The 19,655-nt window shown below is 40.6% G+C and overlaps 1 protein-coding gene across 1 annotated transcript in view; it reads left to right on the top strand.

The window, feature by feature from the left end:
• TRPM6 (transient receptor potential cation channel subfamily M member 6) overlaps positions 1–19,655 on the top strand; it is a gene marked incomplete at its 3' end in the record, with an annotated part of 101,790 nt that overhangs the window by 74,031 nt on the left and 8,104 nt on the right. The window contains exons 25-36 of the mRNA XM_082497109.1: positions 2,079–2,211; positions 4,406–5,550; positions 6,248–6,360; positions 7,073–7,199; positions 8,101–8,198; positions 10,336–10,394; positions 11,877–11,902; positions 13,720–13,770; positions 16,053–16,118; positions 17,979–18,265; positions 18,508–18,590; positions 19,134–19,339. Coding sequence (XP_082353235.1) covers positions 2,079–2,211; positions 4,406–5,550; positions 6,248–6,360; positions 7,073–7,199; positions 8,101–8,198; positions 10,336–10,394; positions 11,877–11,902; positions 13,720–13,770; positions 16,053–16,118; positions 17,979–18,265; positions 18,508–18,590; positions 19,134–19,339 — 2,394 coding nt within the window. The remainder of the gene's footprint in view (positions 1–2,078; positions 2,212–4,405; positions 5,551–6,247; positions 6,361–7,072; positions 7,200–8,100; positions 8,199–10,335; positions 10,395–11,876; positions 11,903–13,719; positions 13,771–16,052; positions 16,119–17,978; positions 18,266–18,507; positions 18,591–19,133; positions 19,340–19,655) is intronic.

The raw sequence follows: 19,655 nt of genomic DNA, 5'->3' as shown, positions 1-19,655 counted from the left end.
TGACAGCAGCTGTTTCTCTAGGACAGAATAGCCTTATTTTGAAAGAAAGTAAAAAATACTGGAGGTGTACATTTCTGTACATTTGTCCTGAAAAGACCAATGATTCCTTTTTAATTGCCCAGAGAAAGTAGCCACAGAACCCAAGGACAGAGGAGATCCAGTGATGGCAGATGCAGACAGAGAGCATAGGGGCCTCCCACCTCCTCACTGCATCTTCCCTTTGTGCACTGGCTCATCACTGCACCTTAACCCAACCTCCTTCGCCCTTCCCAACCTGGATTTCTCCATCCCAGGGTCCTTCCTAATGTGTCTTTAAGGTGATGCCAGTTCTCTATCCCACTGTTGCCAGCTCCTGCAGCTCTGCCAGGAGCAGCACTAGCTATTGCTGGGAGGGGACCACAAGATGTTGGGATGGGAATGAATACTCAGTAGTGGGGCTTGGTGGTTGGTGGGGTGAGGCAAGGGAATGGGGAGGAGGAGAGGCTGCTGGCTGTAACCTTACCTAAAAAAGCATTGGGGAACATTGGCACACAGTATTATACAGCCTCATCCTTCTTGATGCAATGTACATTCTTGATACCTAATAATAGAGGAGAGCAAACCCTGCCTGGGTTATGCTTCACTTAGGATTTTCTCCGCTGAATGTGAATCCCTGAAGATATCTGGCACACTCACAGGTGGTTAGAGTTCAAAAATGGGCTTAACTAATCAATGCTGAGCTGCTTTACTGCTGCTCCCAAGCTCAGCTCCTCCATCATGACTGGATACATCAGCCTGCCTTTGAAGTACCACTGCTTATTTTATATGCATGCATTGTATAAGTCACTGACGTAGCGTAGGAGGTGTCTTGTAAAGGTGCATTAGGCTCTAGAAAAACTGAAACACTGCTTAGCGCATCTAAAAGTCCTTGGATAGAAGAGGGCTCATGCTTTGCCTACACTCCTCTCAGAAAGAGACTTATTTCCTATTTATCTACATTTGTGTCTCTTTTCTATGTGCCTATGCATTGCTTGATAAGTTTCTTCTAGTTAAATTTTGCTGTGGTTATAATTAACTGGTTATAGCAATGAGGATCCAGTGCCACCCTGTGGAAAATCAATGCAAATACCAAGATACAGAGTAAAAATCTCAGAGGCGAGAACACAGATAGATTAGGGTGAAAAGGAACCTAGGAGGTGATCAAGTCTCTTTCGGAGTGGAGGGGGGGAACCCCAGAACACTGCAGGTGTCTTTCCTGCTGAGCTGTGTGTTGCAGCCGAGTGTTACACACTTGCTGCAAATACTGCCGTGTTGCTTGGCACAGATACCCCCCCCCCCCCCCCCCCCCAGCAAGTACAGTGAGGACTCTGGTATGTAAAAAAGGAAAGAAAAAAAGAGCTTGGAAGATGTGGAGTTTGGATCAGAGAAGCAGCTTTCCACTGTATGCATTTCTTCATGCTGACTTATAATCGATCTGTTCTTTCAGCGGTCTTGGTGTGCTTGGAGAATAGCATCGTGAACAGCCCAGGCTGTGGAGTTTTAAACTTTTGAATGTGTTCTTTTTCTCCCAGCAATCTTGCTTAATGTTTTATACATACGAACATGTGAAGCAGTTAGGTGAACAAAGACTTTGTAGCTTTGAGTACCTGAAAGGACTGTAATTGTTATAGGTGACTAGCCTTAAATGAATGCCTGGACCAAATTGTAGTGAAATCTTCATAAGATTGGCTAATTGCACATACATATATGTAAGTCTTGTTAGCCACGCATGTGTAACAAAATACAGGAAAAAGTTTGGGAGAAAATGCATCTTTGTTAGCAGCCGTTTGGGTATGTAGTTTTGAGGCTTTAAAAGGGAGTGCACTGGAATTTTTGACAGTGTGGTTTTGCTCCCTTTCTAAGGAGAGATAAAAGACATGTGTTTACATGTGTTTGGCATGTTAAATCTTTATACAATTCATGGAGTTAGGTCTGATTCATTCTTGTCAAGGGAGGGGGAGGAAACCTGTTCTGACAGTTGTCTTATTTTTCTCATGGATGCTTATAAACAACCGCATTTGTCAGCATGCTTCATACCAACTCCTGCCTCCTTTGTTCAGAGCTGTACCTGAGTGATGAAGAGTTAAAGAAACTACATGACTTTGAGGAACAGTGTGTGGAAAAATATTTTCATGAGAAGAATGAAAGCCTGAGTTCCAGTGACAGCGAAAGGATCCGTCTGACAACAGAGAGGTGTGTTTTGCTGCAGATTTGTGCTACTTGTATACATTCGGCATATAAAAAGACTTTGAGAAGCTAATGCTCTTGGAACAGGCTATGACCACTGTGAACATGAGGAGCAATAACATGCGTAGGGCTTGTTGATTTGATGTAAATGTAAGGTATGTGTTTGAAGTGCATGGCTGGGAAGCCTTGCTGGCAGAAGTGCATCCCTGGATGTGTACAGTGTGGGGGGGAATAAAGGAATACAGTAAGGTGTTGCTCAGTTTCGCTTTTGCAGACAAGGTAGCACCGCAAAGACATGGCGGAGTACAGCATACAATACATATTTTTATTTAAAGGCTTAGCAGTGTTGGAATGCTGCGGGGGTATTGCTTGTGATTGAGTATAACTGCTGGTTACAGAAATAACCATATAACCATTGTAGCATTATCTGCCATGTAGTGTCTTGATTTGCAAAGTGTCTGTACACAACTGTCAATGGGTTTTCAAAACTCTCAGTACAGCCTAATTTAGCTTTCTATTGAAATCAATGGCAAAGCTGCCATTAAGTTTAATGGAAAGAGTTAAAGAAAGTGAGCACTATAAGAAGTCTCACTGAATGCCAATACTGTTCTGACCTAATAAATTTGTTTTGCCTAGAGAAAGATAGCCTCTTAATCTTTGCCAGTTCATAGTCTATTTTCTGCATACTAAAACAAAACATGAGCAAAATGAATGCACCCTGTAAGAAAAATAAACCAAGTAGCTTTGTTCAAAAGCTGCAGAATTGATTATAGTGAGAAGATTTCATTTCATGGATAAATATAGATCTGGAAAGGAATTTTTTTCCTGAGTGCAAAGGTGAAACACACTTTACAGCATTGCATAACATTAATACAAGAAATTAATTTAGATTAATAAACTATTTTGGAACACTGGCATTTTATTTTATTCAGCTGTTGGTTAAATACTACCTCTTTTAGTTACTCAGTGACAAAGGATAGGAGCAACATTTGCATATTGCCTGCAGCTAGTTTATTATTGTCTTAGTAATAGAGCACCAGAGAGAGTATCTTCAGGAAATGTGAAGATAATGATTTGGTTAAAATTATATCATTCCCAGGGCAAGAAGTTCTTGCACTGTTCACTGGGGATTTGAAGACCATGAAAAAGGTTTTAGTTTTTGGACAGCTGAATTTTACTTGAAGAAAACTGATGGAAGCAGACATACAGACTCTGTTCCCAGAAGCCAAATAGGTTCTTGGGAAGACACTTTTCCCAATAGTCTCCCGTATTTGAGAAATGGAAGAGTACTGTAGGTTTATGTGAGCCTTGTCCTTCTCATGCTTGCACAAGAAATATAGCAATGTGGGATGACTTGCTGACAAGGAGTATACTTTACAGCATTTTGCATTTACAGCAATAGCCAAAGCAGCATCTCCAAAGCTGTGTCCTGCTGTTGATGATTTACTACTTCTATGGCAAGAAACGGACATTAGTAGGAAAATAGCCGTTTTAAAAATAGATACTCCTTAAGCAAAAAGCCTGTTTCCTTAAAAGTCACTGGCTCTTAGCCCAGTAATCAGAATGACATGTTGAAAGTCTGAATAGTTGTTGTCAAATGCCGATATTCAGGAGAATGGAAGTCATCATTAAAAAAAAATAAAGGGCTCTTTGAAACACAGAATCACAGAATTTTCAGAGTTGGAAGGGACCTCTAGAGATCATCTAGTCCAACTCCCCTGCTAAAGCAGGATTGCCCAGAGCACATTACTCAGGACTGCATCCAGGCGGGTCTTGAAAATCTCCAGAGAAGGGGACTCCACAACCTCCCTGGGCAGCCTGTGCCACTGCTCTGTCACCCTCACCGTAAAGAAGTTTGTCCATGTATTTGAACGGAAATTCCTATGTTCTAACTTGTGCCCATTGCCCCTCGTCCTGTCACTGGGAAACATTGAAAAGAGCCTGGCTCCATCCTCCTTCAACCCACCCTTTAGATACTTGTACGCCATAATAAGGTCTCCCCTCAGCCTTCTCCAGGCTAAAGAGTCCCAGCTCTCTCAGCCTTTCCTCATAAGGGAGGTGCTCCAAGCCCTTGATCATCTTACTTGCCCTAAACACTGGCTTTTTGAAATGTGTTAATAGGTTCCTTCATCATGTGGCAAATAAAAGTAAAGATCTGTGTTTTTTTTTTTTTTTAATTATCTTTTCTTTTTCCGCCTAGAGTGGAGGAGATGTTTCTGCAGCTTAAAGAAGTGCATGAGAAGGTATTTTATATCAAGGAGTCTTTACTCTCCCTAGACAGCCAGCTAGGACATTTGCAAGATCTGTCTGCCTTGACAGTGGACATCCTGAAGGTGCTTTCAGCTGTAGACACCTTGCAGGTGGAAGAGGCTTTACTGGCTGACACAAAACATCGAACCTGTAGGAAGCTGCCCCATAGCTGGAGCAATGCGCTTTATTCCAAGACCTTGAGCAGCCTCGAGTGTTTGTATGACAAGAAGTACCACTACTACAGCATGCCACCCTCCCTCTTACGCAGCTTGGTAAGGAGTCAGTGGCCATCAGAGTGCAAAGGCCGTGTATTGAGGACCGAGAGTAACCAGGTGGTAGAGGACAGCTCTCGAAAGACAGAAATAGAAAGTGACACACTCACCTCGGGAGTATCCTCTGAGACTAAGTCAACCCCTAGATATGGACAATTTTTGCTGGTGCCTTCTGACCATCAAGGAGGGTCTTTCTCTGAGGATGTCACCTTAAATTTGTCCTTTTTGAGCACTCCTGCCAAGTACAGGGGTGATGCATTCAGAGATGAACTGCAAAGTAGCATTGTGGTGCAGCAAAACTTGCAGAGTGTCAGCCTCATTGGAAAGGAGCCAGAAGATTATCAATGGAGCCAGAGAGACTTTGTTATTAATTTACCATCAGAAAGGGCTAATGCTGTTGAGGCCGGTCATCCTCTTGGCCTCCAGCCATCCCTGGATATTGAAGAGAGTGCAGCACCCTCCTGCAATGACAGGGAAGAAACTGAAGGTGGTTATGTGAACTGGGGATTCTCTGAAGGTGATGAAAAAGGGGTTTTCAACTCAGAGAAGAAACAAAAGAAGGCCCTGTGCATGCATTCTGCCTATAACAGTGACTGCAATTGCACAGGTAGTCCTCCCAGGCATGTCCAGATAAGAGAATCAAAGTCCTTCTCCTACAACTCCGACAGGTCTCATCAGAGCAGCATCATCTCTCAGAACAAGCTGAAACGCAGCACCTCCTTCTGGACCAGTCCACCCTGGAGGGACTGGAGTTTCTGCAGGAGCAACAGTTTACAGTCCCCTAAGAAAGAGAAAAGCGGGAAAACCTGCAAGGCCATAGGTGGTAATTATGAAACACTACACCTGTACAGTATTTTTTACTGGGGAGCCCAAGACATTATAAAAATAATTCATTTGCGCCCAAGAGGTATTAGCTGCAGTTGAGAGTAGTAGCAGAGAATACAGAGTTACTCCTTCACTTCCTTAGTGCTGGGTCTGATTCTGTAGTATCCAAGCTGCACCGCACCTGTGTGTCAGCCACCCTGATTCTCCCCATCTCATGGGATCCCTATGGCTGTGGCTACACAGCCAGGGTGACAGAGGGACTGTGCTCACTTCGGAGAAGTCTCCTGCCCTGGGGATGCAATGCAAGAGTTGCAGGAGCCAAAATAAATTACACAATCCCTGAGACACATATTAGCAGTGTCATAGGTCAGATGGATGCATGGAGAATGAAGAGTTAAACATTTTTGTAGCCAGTTTAAAACACTCCCTGTCCACCACCAAGTTTGCTTACCAACAGCTAAAATATAGCAGGTTCAAGTACTAAGTATTAATAGTATGAGATGATGGATAACATTTGTTGTTGCATATCTTGTGATGGTGCACCTCCTTGCACTGAACTGCATGAGTATTAGCTTTGGTGTCACAAGTCTTTCTCAGCTTGCTTTGGAGATCTTCCAACTCTCAGTCTTATCAGATCTCCTCTTAGTAAACAAAAGCTCTGTAGCTTAATGGTGTTTTTTGACCCTTTCCCACAGAACCTTTACGATCCAGTTGGCTACACCACAGCGAGGCAACAAAAGCAAAACAACAAAACAGAGACAGAAAGTCTGGGAGAGGAAAGAAGAATCAAAAACCCCTTCAGGTGCCGGTATGTGCAGATGCAAGAGAATCACATAGCCCATAGCTGCCTTTTTCATTCATTAAGAGCAGTTCTGCCATGTGGCTTAGTTGAAAATGTATGCATTTAAAATGCTGCACACAAATTGGGGTATGGGATTTCAGATTTGAACGTGTTGAAGTCTATGGACTTTGCTAGATAGTATACTACGGCTGTAATTGATTTTACACAGAAAGGAATCAGTACTTGCACTTTAGCTGGCAGGAGGACTCGGGGACGCTTCATGTGATGTAGGAAGGACTGAAGGAGTGGTGAACCATATCGAGGTGGTGTGCAACTAAACAAGCAAGACAAGGATCTTTTTCAGCTGGAAAGAGTTATCTCTTTTTAATGAGATAAAAGCTGAAGACTGATTTGTTTACATAAGATGCTTAGGTCAGCAACAGATCTTAGACTTGAACTTTGAGACCTAATACCTCTGAAGGTATTCTGAGGGACTTCAAATTTTGTTTTAAAAAAGCTGTAGTGCTAGATCTTTCATCAGCAGTATTTACTAGACAAAAGCAATGTATCTTCTGCAAATTGTTAATAAAAATGGGAAAATCCGTTTCTTATTTGGGAGCGAGTTCAGTCATTAGCGTTTCAGTGATGCTCTGAAAGGCCACATCACAGGCTGTCAGAGGAACTGCAAAGGTGTTAGTCATCCTATAAATCGAGTGTCCTTTTGTCTGTGTCTTGCCAGGTGATTAGAGTGGATGATTGTCCCCAGAACACCCAAGTGAGCTCAGAGCCCGCAGAGATCAATATCTGGGATGAGCAAGAGAAACACAGCAAGAACTGGCTCACTGTGTCTAATTTCAGTCAGCTAAGTATGTGATATTTTGCAGATGGTGAAATTCAGAACAGCTTTTAAAAAGAAGCAGTAAATAAAAATACACAAATTCAAAATGTCATCCGCCACTATGACCTCATTTTTTACAGAATGAGAATTAGGTTGCAGGTGTACATGACTTGGTTATTTGCTGCATCATTGCAGAGGCAAAAGGGACATAGGTTGGATGGAAGGTCAGTTAAATCTTACCAGAAGTGCTGCCTGTCTCGCGTGGGAGATAGCAAAGTAATAATCCACAGGAATAAGTGGGAAGCAAGGATGATATCCTTGTCTCCTCTCCTGAGGTGTCTTCTAAAGTGGCATCCTGGCTAATTGCAAAAATAAACTCTCTTGTGAATTTCTCAGGGCATTTACACTCACAGGCAGTGCTGCGATACTGTATCTGCTGGCAGATCCTCTGCATGTATTATTCATTACTCATTGCTCAGGAACACATCCTCCGAAGGGAAGAAATGAATTCTGTATCGTCTCTGTTGGAATGAAAAGGGAATGGCATTCTTACTCTTCTTTTAGTAATTCTCCGACTCTTTCATTCTCAGGAAACTTTTGCGTAGTTCATCTTTTCCTTAGGCTTTGCTGTGAAGTGGCTCACTGGCTTCATCCTGTGAGTTGCTGGGAGAAGCACCAGGAAATGCTGTGACTCAGCACAGCGTGGTCTGAGAAGGGCTGCGCTCCTCCGAAATCTGCTGAGAGAGAATGGGAACAGTCTGTTTTAACCCTGTGAAATTCTGTTATTGTTTTTATAGCCCATTACGTGTTTGCTGGGGCAGTATGATATATAGGTGTTTATTGTATAGCACTGTATAGGTGCTTAGTTTGTAGCAGCAGAGCTGTTCATTTACACTCTGGAAATAGCTGACACCTGCTCTTTTGCCTAGGTTTGGAACGGCTCAGTTACATGCACCAGAAAATGAAAAATCAAGACAGCGGTAGGCATACCGTACCATTCTGTGATTACCTGAGGCATTCTCGAGAGGTAAGACCTAAGACTGCAAATCCTAGTCCATAGTTTTTTGGCTGGGATGAGCCCAGGGTAGCTCTACTCATGTCCCTGAGCTTGCCGCTATAGGTTCTTTGTCAGGAAATACCTCTTGAGAGATGAGGAACTTTGTTGTCTGCTGGCATACCACATGTGTGCAAGTAAATGAATAATTTAACGGCTGTTAGTGTTCTATTAAGGTTATTGAAGTAGGATATTAAATTATTGAATCACGGAGTGGTTCTGAGTATGAAGAAGTTGGTCAGAAATGATGCGTGTGTTGATGTTTCATTAGGCAATTAGTGAACACACAGCTTGGTCTTGAACCTGTGGGCAGAATTGGTTAGCAGAGTGAAGTAAATTTTGGAAATTTAGCTACATCGCTCTTAATCTATCACATAGAGATAGTTACTTCTCTCAAAGTGGTAGTTAAATATTAATAATTGCAAGGCTTAGATTTCTTAACCACTGGCTTATAAACACCGTACCTACTTATTTATCAGAATTAATTTGCAGCTTCATAATGTAAAGGTCCTCTGCCTGTGTAAATCAACATAGGCTCATTGACTTTGATGGAGCTGGGCCAATTTATATTTCCTGAATACTGGGGGCAGGAATCTGGATTATAGAAACTTCCATCTGTTTTAAAATGGTGTAGATAATGGAGGAAAAAGTGTCTTTCACTACACTGTGTAGGGGTATGTCAGAGGTATGAAAGGAAATTAACAGACAATAAATTAAGAGGAGAACTGTGAAATAAAACTTTCCTTTTCCTTTTTCAACAGCACCCTTCCTTGCGTGTTTTACTTATAGCACTCTTGATTATTAAAATGGTGGTCTTTAAAAGTCTAGCTTATTTTTCACTGTGAATGCTATGGGTTGCCCTTTTTTTTTTTTTTTCTTAAGGAATAAAAATAAACAAGATTGTTTCAGATCTGTTTTTCTGAGTGCTGTAGAATTTGAAGCCCAAATACCAAGGAAGAGACCTTGAATCCAAATTTTAAAAATGGCAGGTTTTTGTATGAAAAAGTGGAGAGGGAGAAATAGAAATAAATTTACTGCTTTTGTAGTCTGTAAAACCTGAGCTTGGAGTTTAAATGAATAATATTTGAAATGTGAAATGCAGGGTCAGACAAGCAAAGTGAAGGTACAGTCAGGAAAACTGTGGGAAGGGACCAAGTAATCTGGTGCTCCAAATCTCATATTAAGATGTCTTGGGTAAAACTCAAGGGTGGGAGTTTTAAAGTTCTTGGAAGAAGTTCACTAATTACAGCAGGATTGGAGTTAGGCTAATATTAGTCACTTCCAGAATGCCAAGTTGAAATTATTTATTTTTTTCAAGATACAGCCTCCAATACCCACTGAGTTGCTATGCCTTTCCTTAAGTCATGTCTGGGTTATGAGAGTCTACATGTATTGCTGAGATGTAACAATGTTGCTGCACCCAACTGTTCTGCTTGGATTATGATATATTTTAAAGAAATGTATTTTTCCTAAAGTGGTGCTTCTCAGATTTACCCATTGAACACCAGTGGTTCAGAAATCCCTCCTGATGGGTAGCAGAGAGCAAAGCAAGGGGGTGTGTAGGAAAGTTTTGGTTTTGATAAAGATTTTTTCATCTGCAAAGCAAGCTACAAGGTGAAAATATGAGTGAAATAAAAAAAATTGTGGGTGAAGTTGCAGATAATATTCAAAGCTGAATTTTAGTTAATTCATCTTTAATCTTTTCTGTCTTTGGACTTTTTTTGGCGGGCTCTGTTTCTTTTGAGGATTGAAATATGTCTGACTGCTATTCAGAATAATAATCCCATTTCTGACTAGCACATTAGGAAAACCCGCCTGGCCCAATTTTCCCTAGTATGGCTGGAAGTTTAAAAGACTATTTGAGTACTTCTTTAACTATAAGACTTGGAAAATAAGTGATATAAATAAGAAACTGTAATGTGAGCAAATTATTTCCATTTTAGTGTAGGTATGGCAATGCTGTGATTCACCTACTTGTCAGTGTCATTATTCATGCTAACACTAAGCATATTAATAAGTGTTTTCAAGATTGTACCTTTTTGAGTTGCTCAGTGTGTTTATGACAGTGATGTGCAGACCTTAACAGTAGAAGTATCTTTCTTCTTTACAGGATTTGAGTAATAGCATATTTGGAACCACCAGGAAAAGTAATCTGAAGAGGAACTCCTCGTATGTATTATTAGTATATTGAGATATTCATCACATGCTTTCAGAAAGACACTTCTGTACTTTCTGCAGGTTTTCACTGCAGTTCTGCAATATATTTAGGATGAGAAATTTATCTGAAGAGTTAAAGCAATTCAGGCTGTTTAAGTTTCTTTAAATGGAGCCTTATTAATGGAGATAAAGGAGATTCATTTAAACAAAGTGTGTAATTTTATGTGGAATAGACATGCCTTTTTATTCTAACAATAATCCAATTTTCTAATTCAATCACTAAGATCACCATAGCGTCTTTAACTAGCCATTATTCCAATCTAGTGAGCATGAAAAGTTGCATTTGCTTTTGCTGTGCAAATTGCATGTTTCCTTTTTTAATAATTAAAATGCTAGCAGCTCCCCAAACCTTCTCTCTTTCTCTGATTAATCTCTTTCATACTGAGTCTGCACATTTACAAAATATTTAGCTTGGTTTTCTTGATGGGTTTTCAGTAGCTGTTAAGCTTTGATTAAATTTAGTGAAAGTATACTGATTTCAATAGTGTTTTCAATTTTGTTGTGGCTTTTTTGATTTTTTTTTCCAGTTTGATTGAGCATTATCTTAATATTGGGGGTATTTTTTCCATGTGCAGTGCTGTCTCTATGTTCCTTTTCCTTTTCTTTCTTATTTTCACCAATTTCTTTATAACTTTCTTACTTAGTAACAATGTGGACGTAATAAATAAAAGGCATTAGAAAGCTGTCACATCCCATGTGATTTCACCATGGGAAGAGGAAAAAAGAAGAAAAAAGATACTGTGTTTTTTACCCATCCCGTGGTTGGTTTTTGGTGGTGGTGGTGTTTTTGGTTTTTTTTTGGTTTTTTTTTTTTTTTTTTACCCAGTCATTTATAGGCAGTAGGCAAACTGCATACTTACCAGCAGGACTTACAGGCCATTGAGTGGCCTGATTCAGTCCCTTAGTCTGTTGTCTTCGGTGGGATCTCTCTGGTCTGTGAGGGGAATCATATCCACTGGCTTCTGTATCAAAGGCTGCTTTAACGTTAATGCTGTAGTCTTTCTGCAGCCTTGCTAATCCAAAGGGCCATCAGTTTAAAAACTCTGCTTTTATACGAGCAATGGTAATGGTGTATGTAGCTCTGAATACATCTCGGCATTGATTGAAAAATGAACAATTGTGTGTGTGATTAGAATGGTCTTTAACTGATACTGTTATTGCGGCGTAAATGGTGTGAACAGGGGTGCAGAATCATAGAGCAACTCAATATAAAGCAGAGAACGAAACACGCAGAAAAATGTTGCCGTTCCTAAGCAATTGAAGATTATTTGCTGATTGTTGCAACGAACGAAGTTGCACTGAGGGTTACTTTGTTTTATGATTGCTGATCAGACCTCTGTGAGTTTTGGCTTCACGTAGACCACACCTCTTTGTATGTGTTAGCTTAATGACAGAAATTTTGGAGTGAAATATCAAATGTTTTCTTTTAAACAGGTTGAGAACTTCCGAGGAAACTGACAGTAAGTTTTTGGCTGCTTGTCACTTATTTTAATTCTTCTCTGCAAATCTCACTTTGACAATTCTGAAGTACAAAATCCAAAAGGAAGTTAGTTTACTATGGTTGGAGGGTTATAGGGAAATGTTCAGCTATTGTTTCATATGTTAGTTACTAATTTTTACTTTAAAGTGAAAGATTTTTTTATGAGGACATGAGAAGTACAAGGTTTTAAAAGAAAAAGGTCTATTTTTAGTCTAATCTGCCCAATAATATTGTACTTTTCAGCAGGAAGAAACTCTTTAAGCTGATGGTGCTGCTTTCATCCCTGGCAGTCTAAGAGACGTCCTGAGTTAGAGCAGGGTGTATATCTGAGAAGAGATTGTGACATAAAATTTTTAATATATGCTTGTTTTTTTGAGTTGCAGTTTGGTGTAATTCCTCTGTTTGCGTGGTTTCCCTGAAATTATGAAACCAGTGAAGGACTGAATTTATTATGAAATGGCCAGTGAAGAAATTCAAGGTTATAGTGAGGAATTACTTTGTTCCACAAAAGCAGAGTGCTAGTTAACTGCACTTGTGTTTGTTGCCTTTTAGTCTGTCTTCCAGTTTTCCTGGCACGCCACTTAGCTGTAAGAGGCCGAGCAGCTGGGCATCTATCTCTTTTTGAGGCTAGCTGTGACGCAGAAACAAGTCGCTCTTAGACTTATCTCGCCTTCAAGCGCTGCTCTTTCTGGGTCTGGCTGTGCACAAAACGCTGCCGTGCTGAAAGCGCGGTGCTGCAAGCGTAGTGAGTTGTGGGGCTGCTCTCTAGAGCGCACCATTGCTTTGATTAAAATCCAGTTTTCCCATCCTCAAAAGGAAAGACTTAGCCCCCACCCCCCCTTTCATGTTAGTTGTTTTACGACATACAAAATGCAACAGAGCTAGTTGGGTCCAACAAGAAAGAGAGCAAAAGGGACCTTGAATCGCCCAGGGCACTTGGTGAAAATGCTGGCCCATCCCCCGCATCTATTTATGTTTTTTATTTAAGATCTATTTCACAGAAAAAGGGACTATAAGCAAACAAAATACACCAAGAAGAGAGGCGTAACATTCGAATATTTTGATGTAGATTCAGTTTTGATTGTCTTATTTTTCAGAATTAAAAGTAGTACAGTATACATATTTTCTGAAATCTGGCATTTTGAAGGATTGTTTTCCAATAGAAGAAAGTGATTTCATCCCATTAATGGAAACATGCTCATTAATCTTGGTTTTATTAAAAAGACTTTCTGTAAAACAAAGATTTTTGGACTAAATTTGATCTGACTGTGCCTGTTAAATAACCACAGAAACCATTGTTAAGTAAGCACATAAATTGTTTGTCTGTTTATATTTTAACAGCATTTTAGATGCTGTGGGTTAACGGGACAGTATTATTATAACTTTGGTGTAATAGTGTAGCTAATGGAATGCTTAATGACTGAGGATGGAGTTGGAAAAATCATGCCTTTGGGAGGCTGTGAAGCATGATGGACAGCAAAGTGCTTTTAATATCCCAGAGGTGTAATTGGCTTAGAGAAGCTACATGTCCTTGAGGTTAATATCACAAGTTTCCCACCATTTCCCTGAATAAATAAGTCATCTGGCTATATTACATCGATGGCTGAAATCTGCCAATATACTGTACATTATAATGTAGTTAAAGCCTATTAGTAATTCTCCTCTTTAGAATGCTGAGACAGTATCAATTCTGATTAATCTGTTTCATGACAAACTCTGTGATGGACAGAATTCAAAAATCATGCATTTATCTCTGCTATAATAATTAACATAATGATCTATTGTACATTGTTTCAGATGTCTTTGCCTGCTTGAAAACATCTCAAGATCTGCATCATCACTACTCAGGTAAGCACGAGGCACCAAATGATAGCTGATTAATTTAACAAATTAAAAAGAACATTACTTCTTCCCTTGTCATCCTCTGTGATTTTCATTTTGAAGAGTTGCACAGTTGCCCACTGCTTAAGAAGGTTCTGTATTAATTCATGCCTAACACTCCAGTGAGGAAATAATGAATTATTTTCTTGCTGCAAATTGCTCCATTCTGGGTATTTCTGGCAAATCCAGAGCAGAATGTAGATATTCACTTTTAAAATATCAGTGGAAACAATGAATAAAGCTCCGATTCCGGGGGGGTGGGAGTGAGCAAAAGAGGCACTTTTTTGTTTATAGCTGTCACTTCCCCTCACACCTCCCACATCCTCCTTTGTAGTTTCTGGAATTGGTTTCTTCAGTTAATTGGGCCTGTACTACTTAATATGTGTTTATATACCTATGGACTCCTGGAAATCTGGCAGGGAATAAATCATTTGAATGCTAATTGCCTGGAGTCCTGTCTTTTCCTGAACTGAGTGTGCACAGATTTTCCCACAAGGCTTGGATTTCATTTTTTCCCGGAGGAGAACTGAGCGGAGCTTGCCAGTAGATGTCTCTGTTGCCTACAGGACTTGGCCTCCTTTAAAGGGAAGCCTAGGGTAAACCAGACGTATTAGCAGCCTCCTGAAGTTCGAAAAACTGCGATTTTCACTGGGAATAACACCTCCTGGTTTGTAATCAGCGTACAGTTCTCTGACATCGTGGCGTTGTTGCAGTGATTAATTCGGCTCTCGTCAGGCATGCTATTTGAGATTAGGCAGGACTTTTTAGCCCAGATGGGAGTGGTTTCCATTATGACTTGACAAAAGTCACATGAGATTTCCAGTGTAGGTTTTCATTCCTGAGGAAGATTGCGATAGAATTTAGCCAATGAAGCCCAAAAGTTTGAAACTAAAATCTGGCACCACATACTGCTTATGCATTATTTTTTTCTTTTTTCTGCTGTCACGCTGTGCAGTTCTGCTTCTCTGCACACCCAAAAGAACTTCAGTTTTGACCCAAGTTCAGCAGCTGGTGCAGGTCCACTTCACATTGTTCCTGGAGGTTCTAGAGTGAGTGCTGGCAGGGCCTGACAGATGGCACAGGTCTGGCAGCTCTGCTGTTCACATCCTTTTCCCTGCTATGCACTAATTTTGTGACTAGAGCATGTTCCTAGTGAGGCATCAGGGGAAGACTTTGGTTTTCAGTCCATGGTCCAAAGCTAATCAGGCATGTTAACCAATGCTGGTTGAATTTGGAATATATAAACAAGCCCTCAAGTGGAGCCTGAAACACAGGTCTTTGCAAATGAGGACCCTAATTCATAGGTTGGCATGTTATGGGTCCCCTTTGCTCTCTCCTTCTGGGCTAAATAATCTCTAATTAATTTCTGCTCAGAGAATTAATCTTAAAAAGAAGGACGGATGTTCTCCAAGCTCTGGAAGACTCTGCCATCAGGGCTTTTTGGTTGCTCTGCAGAGAAACACAGCTTAGCTGTGGTTCACTGTCTGCTTTAGATGTTAGTTTTGTCTTCAGCCATGGAATAGGGAAATTGGATAGACAGCACTGTACCATCCAAGTTGTCTCCTTCTTATAGTCTTACCCTCATTGCGGCTTACTTCACAGCTCTCTCCCCCTTTCTGATAACTGAGTCATTGTGGAGAAAAATCCATAAATATTTAGTTGCTGCTCTGAAGTTTTGAAGGTGTTTGCCTGAGAAATAAGCTGCCAATTAGGGAGACATAATAATGTTACTGATGACGTTTGGCGAGGAGCCCAGATGAAGAAGCGGTGCTCAGTGCAGGGCAAGCTTGGATTTTCCTGTGATGCCTTGCTAAAATTCTCAGGTGCTTCTGAGCCTGACAGAGACAGGCAGTGAGGGCAGCTGGGTCCAGCGCCTCTCATTGGCACAGTGTGAATGTTGCTGCACTGGAGGTGGCATGAGGAGGAAGTAGTGTCAGCCTTTGGTGGAAGATGAGGAGTTAGCAGAAGCAGTTCTTCTAGTCAAGGTGCAAGGGTCTTGTCACAAAGAGTCTTTTTGCTTGGAAGAAGGGAATCAATGAACTGGGGAGAGTGGCAGCTGATGCTTATGAGATACCATGGGCATACAAAGGGGAGTTGCTGGCTGGGTAGAGTGGTGCTCAGATCCATCACAGGATGGCACTGCAGCCTCCTTGGCTTTGTACACTTCAGTGATGCACCGCCAGATGTTTTTGAAACTCTGCCAGCTTGTTGTTTATTCTGTATAGTAGTGGAATCTATGTTGTTTGCAGCTGTTGAAAGAAACAACTTAATGAGACTGGCTCAGACCATACCGTTTACACCAGTCCAGCTCTTTGGTGAGTACCAACTTCCTGGTTATGTTTTTTGCTTTATAAGTAGTTGGTGTATTATCATTTAAAGACTGTGTTTGAGAAATTTCCTTGGATTAATTTCAGCAATTCTTCTTTTCTAAAAGAGATGAACCAGGATAGAATTGTAGTCATGCAGTAATTTAGGGACTTTTGGTGGTCATGTGGTCTAACTTCCCTCCATGGCCAGTTCAGGCTGAGAGCCTGTCCAATTGCATTTTGAATATATCTATAAATGGAGACTCCTCAGCTTTGCTGGGCAGCCTCTTCCAGTGTTTGACTCACTTCATTGTGAACCTAGTATTTTCCCCAGTATTTGCTGGGGTTTCCCTTGCTGTAGCTTGTATCTGTTGGCGTTCACGTGATTACTGTCAACTTCAGAGGTGAGTCTAACTCCATCTTCTCTATACCTATCATTAGGGTAGCTGAAGATAGCAAAAAGATTCCCCTTAACCTTAATAACTACATTCTCTCCCTGTTTCTCTCTCTCTCTCTCTTCCCCTTCCCCCCGCATGTAGATATATGTATAGGATATCCCATCAAGAAGAAAACCAGGTATTGGCTGAAAGGGCGCTACTCCTGTACCTGGTGCAGAAGACTTGTAGTGTACCAAGGAAAAGAGAACTGTGCTGTAACTGAAGAGTGATAGAGAATAACACATAAATCATTTGGAAGGGTTCTGAAATTAGTGTGCAGTATTGGCTTACAGCAGCAGAAGCTGTGCCTCTAGACACTTGAGATCTAGGTGCCTTCTTTTCAAGGGGTAGAATATTTTGTCTCACAGCAACTAATTGCTGATACTTGCAGCATCATAGGATTTCTTGGGACCAGATTGCTGCAGATAATTAATATAGCTATGAGCATATTGAACATTCTAATCTTTGAATCTCTCAGGAGACACCTTTCTAGGTATTAAATTGTCAAAAGATAATAAAATGAAGAATTAATGTAAGATTAAAAAATGTGTCTAGTTATAGTACCTTTATTCCAGTGTCTGTCTTTTATGTAAGACACTGGCTTTTCTGTTGCTTTATTTTAAACTGAAATGTGCGCAAATTGTGGTGTTCAACAGCATCTACATTTGTGCTATCTGGTGAAGGTAGGCTCAGGAGTAGGGAGGAAATCAACTAATCTGAATCCAGTTTGTCCTTCCTTATGCCATTCTCTGCCATTTTGCAGATGTAGTTACCTCATCACAATTGCCAGTGAAAACCTGTTTGTTACAAATTAACATTGCAAGTAATGTGAGTTGCAAGAAGGAAAGCCAGGTTTGAAAAATCTGTCCACTTTTCTGTTAGTTTACAAATTATGGCAACAGAAAGATGTCTCACTTAGGCTGCAAGAGGGGAACGCTATTACAACTGTACAGCGAAACAGTGTGACTAAGTTAAAGTTCACCTGGTTTGTTCTGCTTTCAGAAAAAATGTTATTAGCAGAAGCTGCATCTCAAATTTTGTGCAGTACAAATAACATTGGAATTTCTAGGAAAAAGAGAAATCTTAGTTTAAAATGCCAAAACTGTAAACTTCCTGTTAATTTTAATTGTTTGTGTGGAAGTGTGCAGGTGGTCTTAAATTCATCTCTGTTTAGAGGTTTAATACAAGCTCTTTGGACCACTTATGTTATCACAGTAGATCTTAAGCAGAATGTATGTAGTAAGTAGTGTTAATTTAGCCTGGGGAAGTTTTCACTCAGAGGAACAGTAATGATAAAAAAGCTCGCTTTTAAAGTGTGGCTTACAAAGGTATGTAAATTGGTATGTTATTTTAAGATACCAAATAAGAATGCAGTTATCTCCTGTTTCTGCAGTGTGTGACTTCTGCTAACAAAACTTCCTTTTTTATTAAGCTGGAGAGGAAGTGACGGTCTATCAGCTAGAAGAAAGTTCACCTATGAACCTTGACAAAAGCATGTCTTCCTGGTCCCAGCATGGTACAGCTGCAATGATCCAAGTCTTGTCGCAGGAGGAGATGGATGGGGGTCTGCGGCGAGCCATGAAGGTCATTTGTACTTGGTCTGAGAATGATGTATTAAAGTTGGGACAAGTATTTATTGTGAAGTCTTTTCTGCCAGAAGTGGTTCAGACTTGGCAAAAGATCTTTCGTGATGGCACAGTGTTACATCTCTGCCTGAGGGTGAGTTCAGACCTGAAGGGACACTGACTTGTCTAACCTGATGTGCCTTAAATGTTATACTGCATACATGTGGGTGTCTTCAGCATGGTTTAATGTTATCTTTTGGAAAGAAAAAAGGTTTTGTGGAAGATCTGTCTCCCATTTGTAAACAGTATACAATCAGGTGTTTGTTTGTTTTGACAAATTCATGGCACCTTTTGTCATGAAAATGAAAGTAATGTTTACAACATTATTTTCTTCAGGAGATCCAACAGCAAAGGGCTGCCCAGAAATTAATCTATACCTTCAATCAAGTCAAGCCTCATAGTATTCCCTATACTCCAAGGTAAAATCACTGTCTTTAAGTATTAGGTGCCAAAAGTTTCTCTTCTTAGCTGTGTCTCAGGTCTAGTGCAGCTTTCTTTTCCATAGTGGGTTGAAATAGCTGCTGCTTAGACAGTCTAATGATAGTTAATCAACTTTTTACGAGGAAATGTAGGCAGCTTTGAACTTTGTCTTTATAGCTATACGTGATGGCAAAATAAGCTTCTTCATAATGCTGTTCCTTAGACTTAAGCAAGAATTGCCTTTTAGACAGTTAAAACAAGACAATTTGATATAGCTCATTTACAGTGGGCTGGAGTAAATCAGATGACATTATTTGTCCATAAACTGTGCTTACCGATCAAGCACTTTTTTTTGGGTGAATTATCAAACCAAGAAAGCCTTTGTGTTCTCTACCGTTTGGTACTTCCTGCAGTTCAAAATGCTCCAGCTAGGGCAGACGTGTCCTCCTTTTCGGTATATTTGCTTTGCATCATGCTGTGTGCTGACTGTGAGGATGTTCATTACCCTGCCAGCTCCTGATGGACAGCATTTATATCTGCAGGTTCCTGGAAGTTTTCCTCATCTATTGCCATTCAGCGAACCAGTGGCTGACCATTGAGAAGTACATGACTGGCGAGTTTCGGAAATACAACAACAACAACGGTGACGAGATTACTCCCAGCAGCTTGCTGGAGGAGCTGATGCTGGCCTTCTCTCACTGGACCTATGTGTACACCCGTGGGGAGCTCCTCGTCCTGGATTTGCAAGGTGACTGCTAGCAGGGGATCACTATTTGAAACCCAATGAAAAGCACTTCTCTCGAAAGAGAATTTAATATTGAGGAATGGGCCAAATTCTGTTCTCATTTACATACAAAGCTCAAGAAACCCCTGGATATCTGTTGTGTGGCACTGATATATGAGTATCCACAGAAACACTCTGAATTAGTGTAGGTGTAATGGGAAAATAATTTGGCTTCAAATATGTTTAGGCTGAATGGGCAAAACACCAGGTAGATAAAGTGTGCGGGAACATTTCAGCCAGCTCCAAAAAAAGCACTCCACAGTTAAGGTATTTTTATTTT

The sequence above is a fragment of the Vanellus vanellus genome (genome assembly GCF_965231255.1).
Source record: "Vanellus vanellus genome assembly, chromosome: Z".
NCBI lineage: Eukaryota > Metazoa > Chordata > Aves > Charadriiformes > Charadriidae > Vanellus > Vanellus vanellus.
This window is presented reverse-complemented; position numbering and strand designations above follow the sequence as displayed.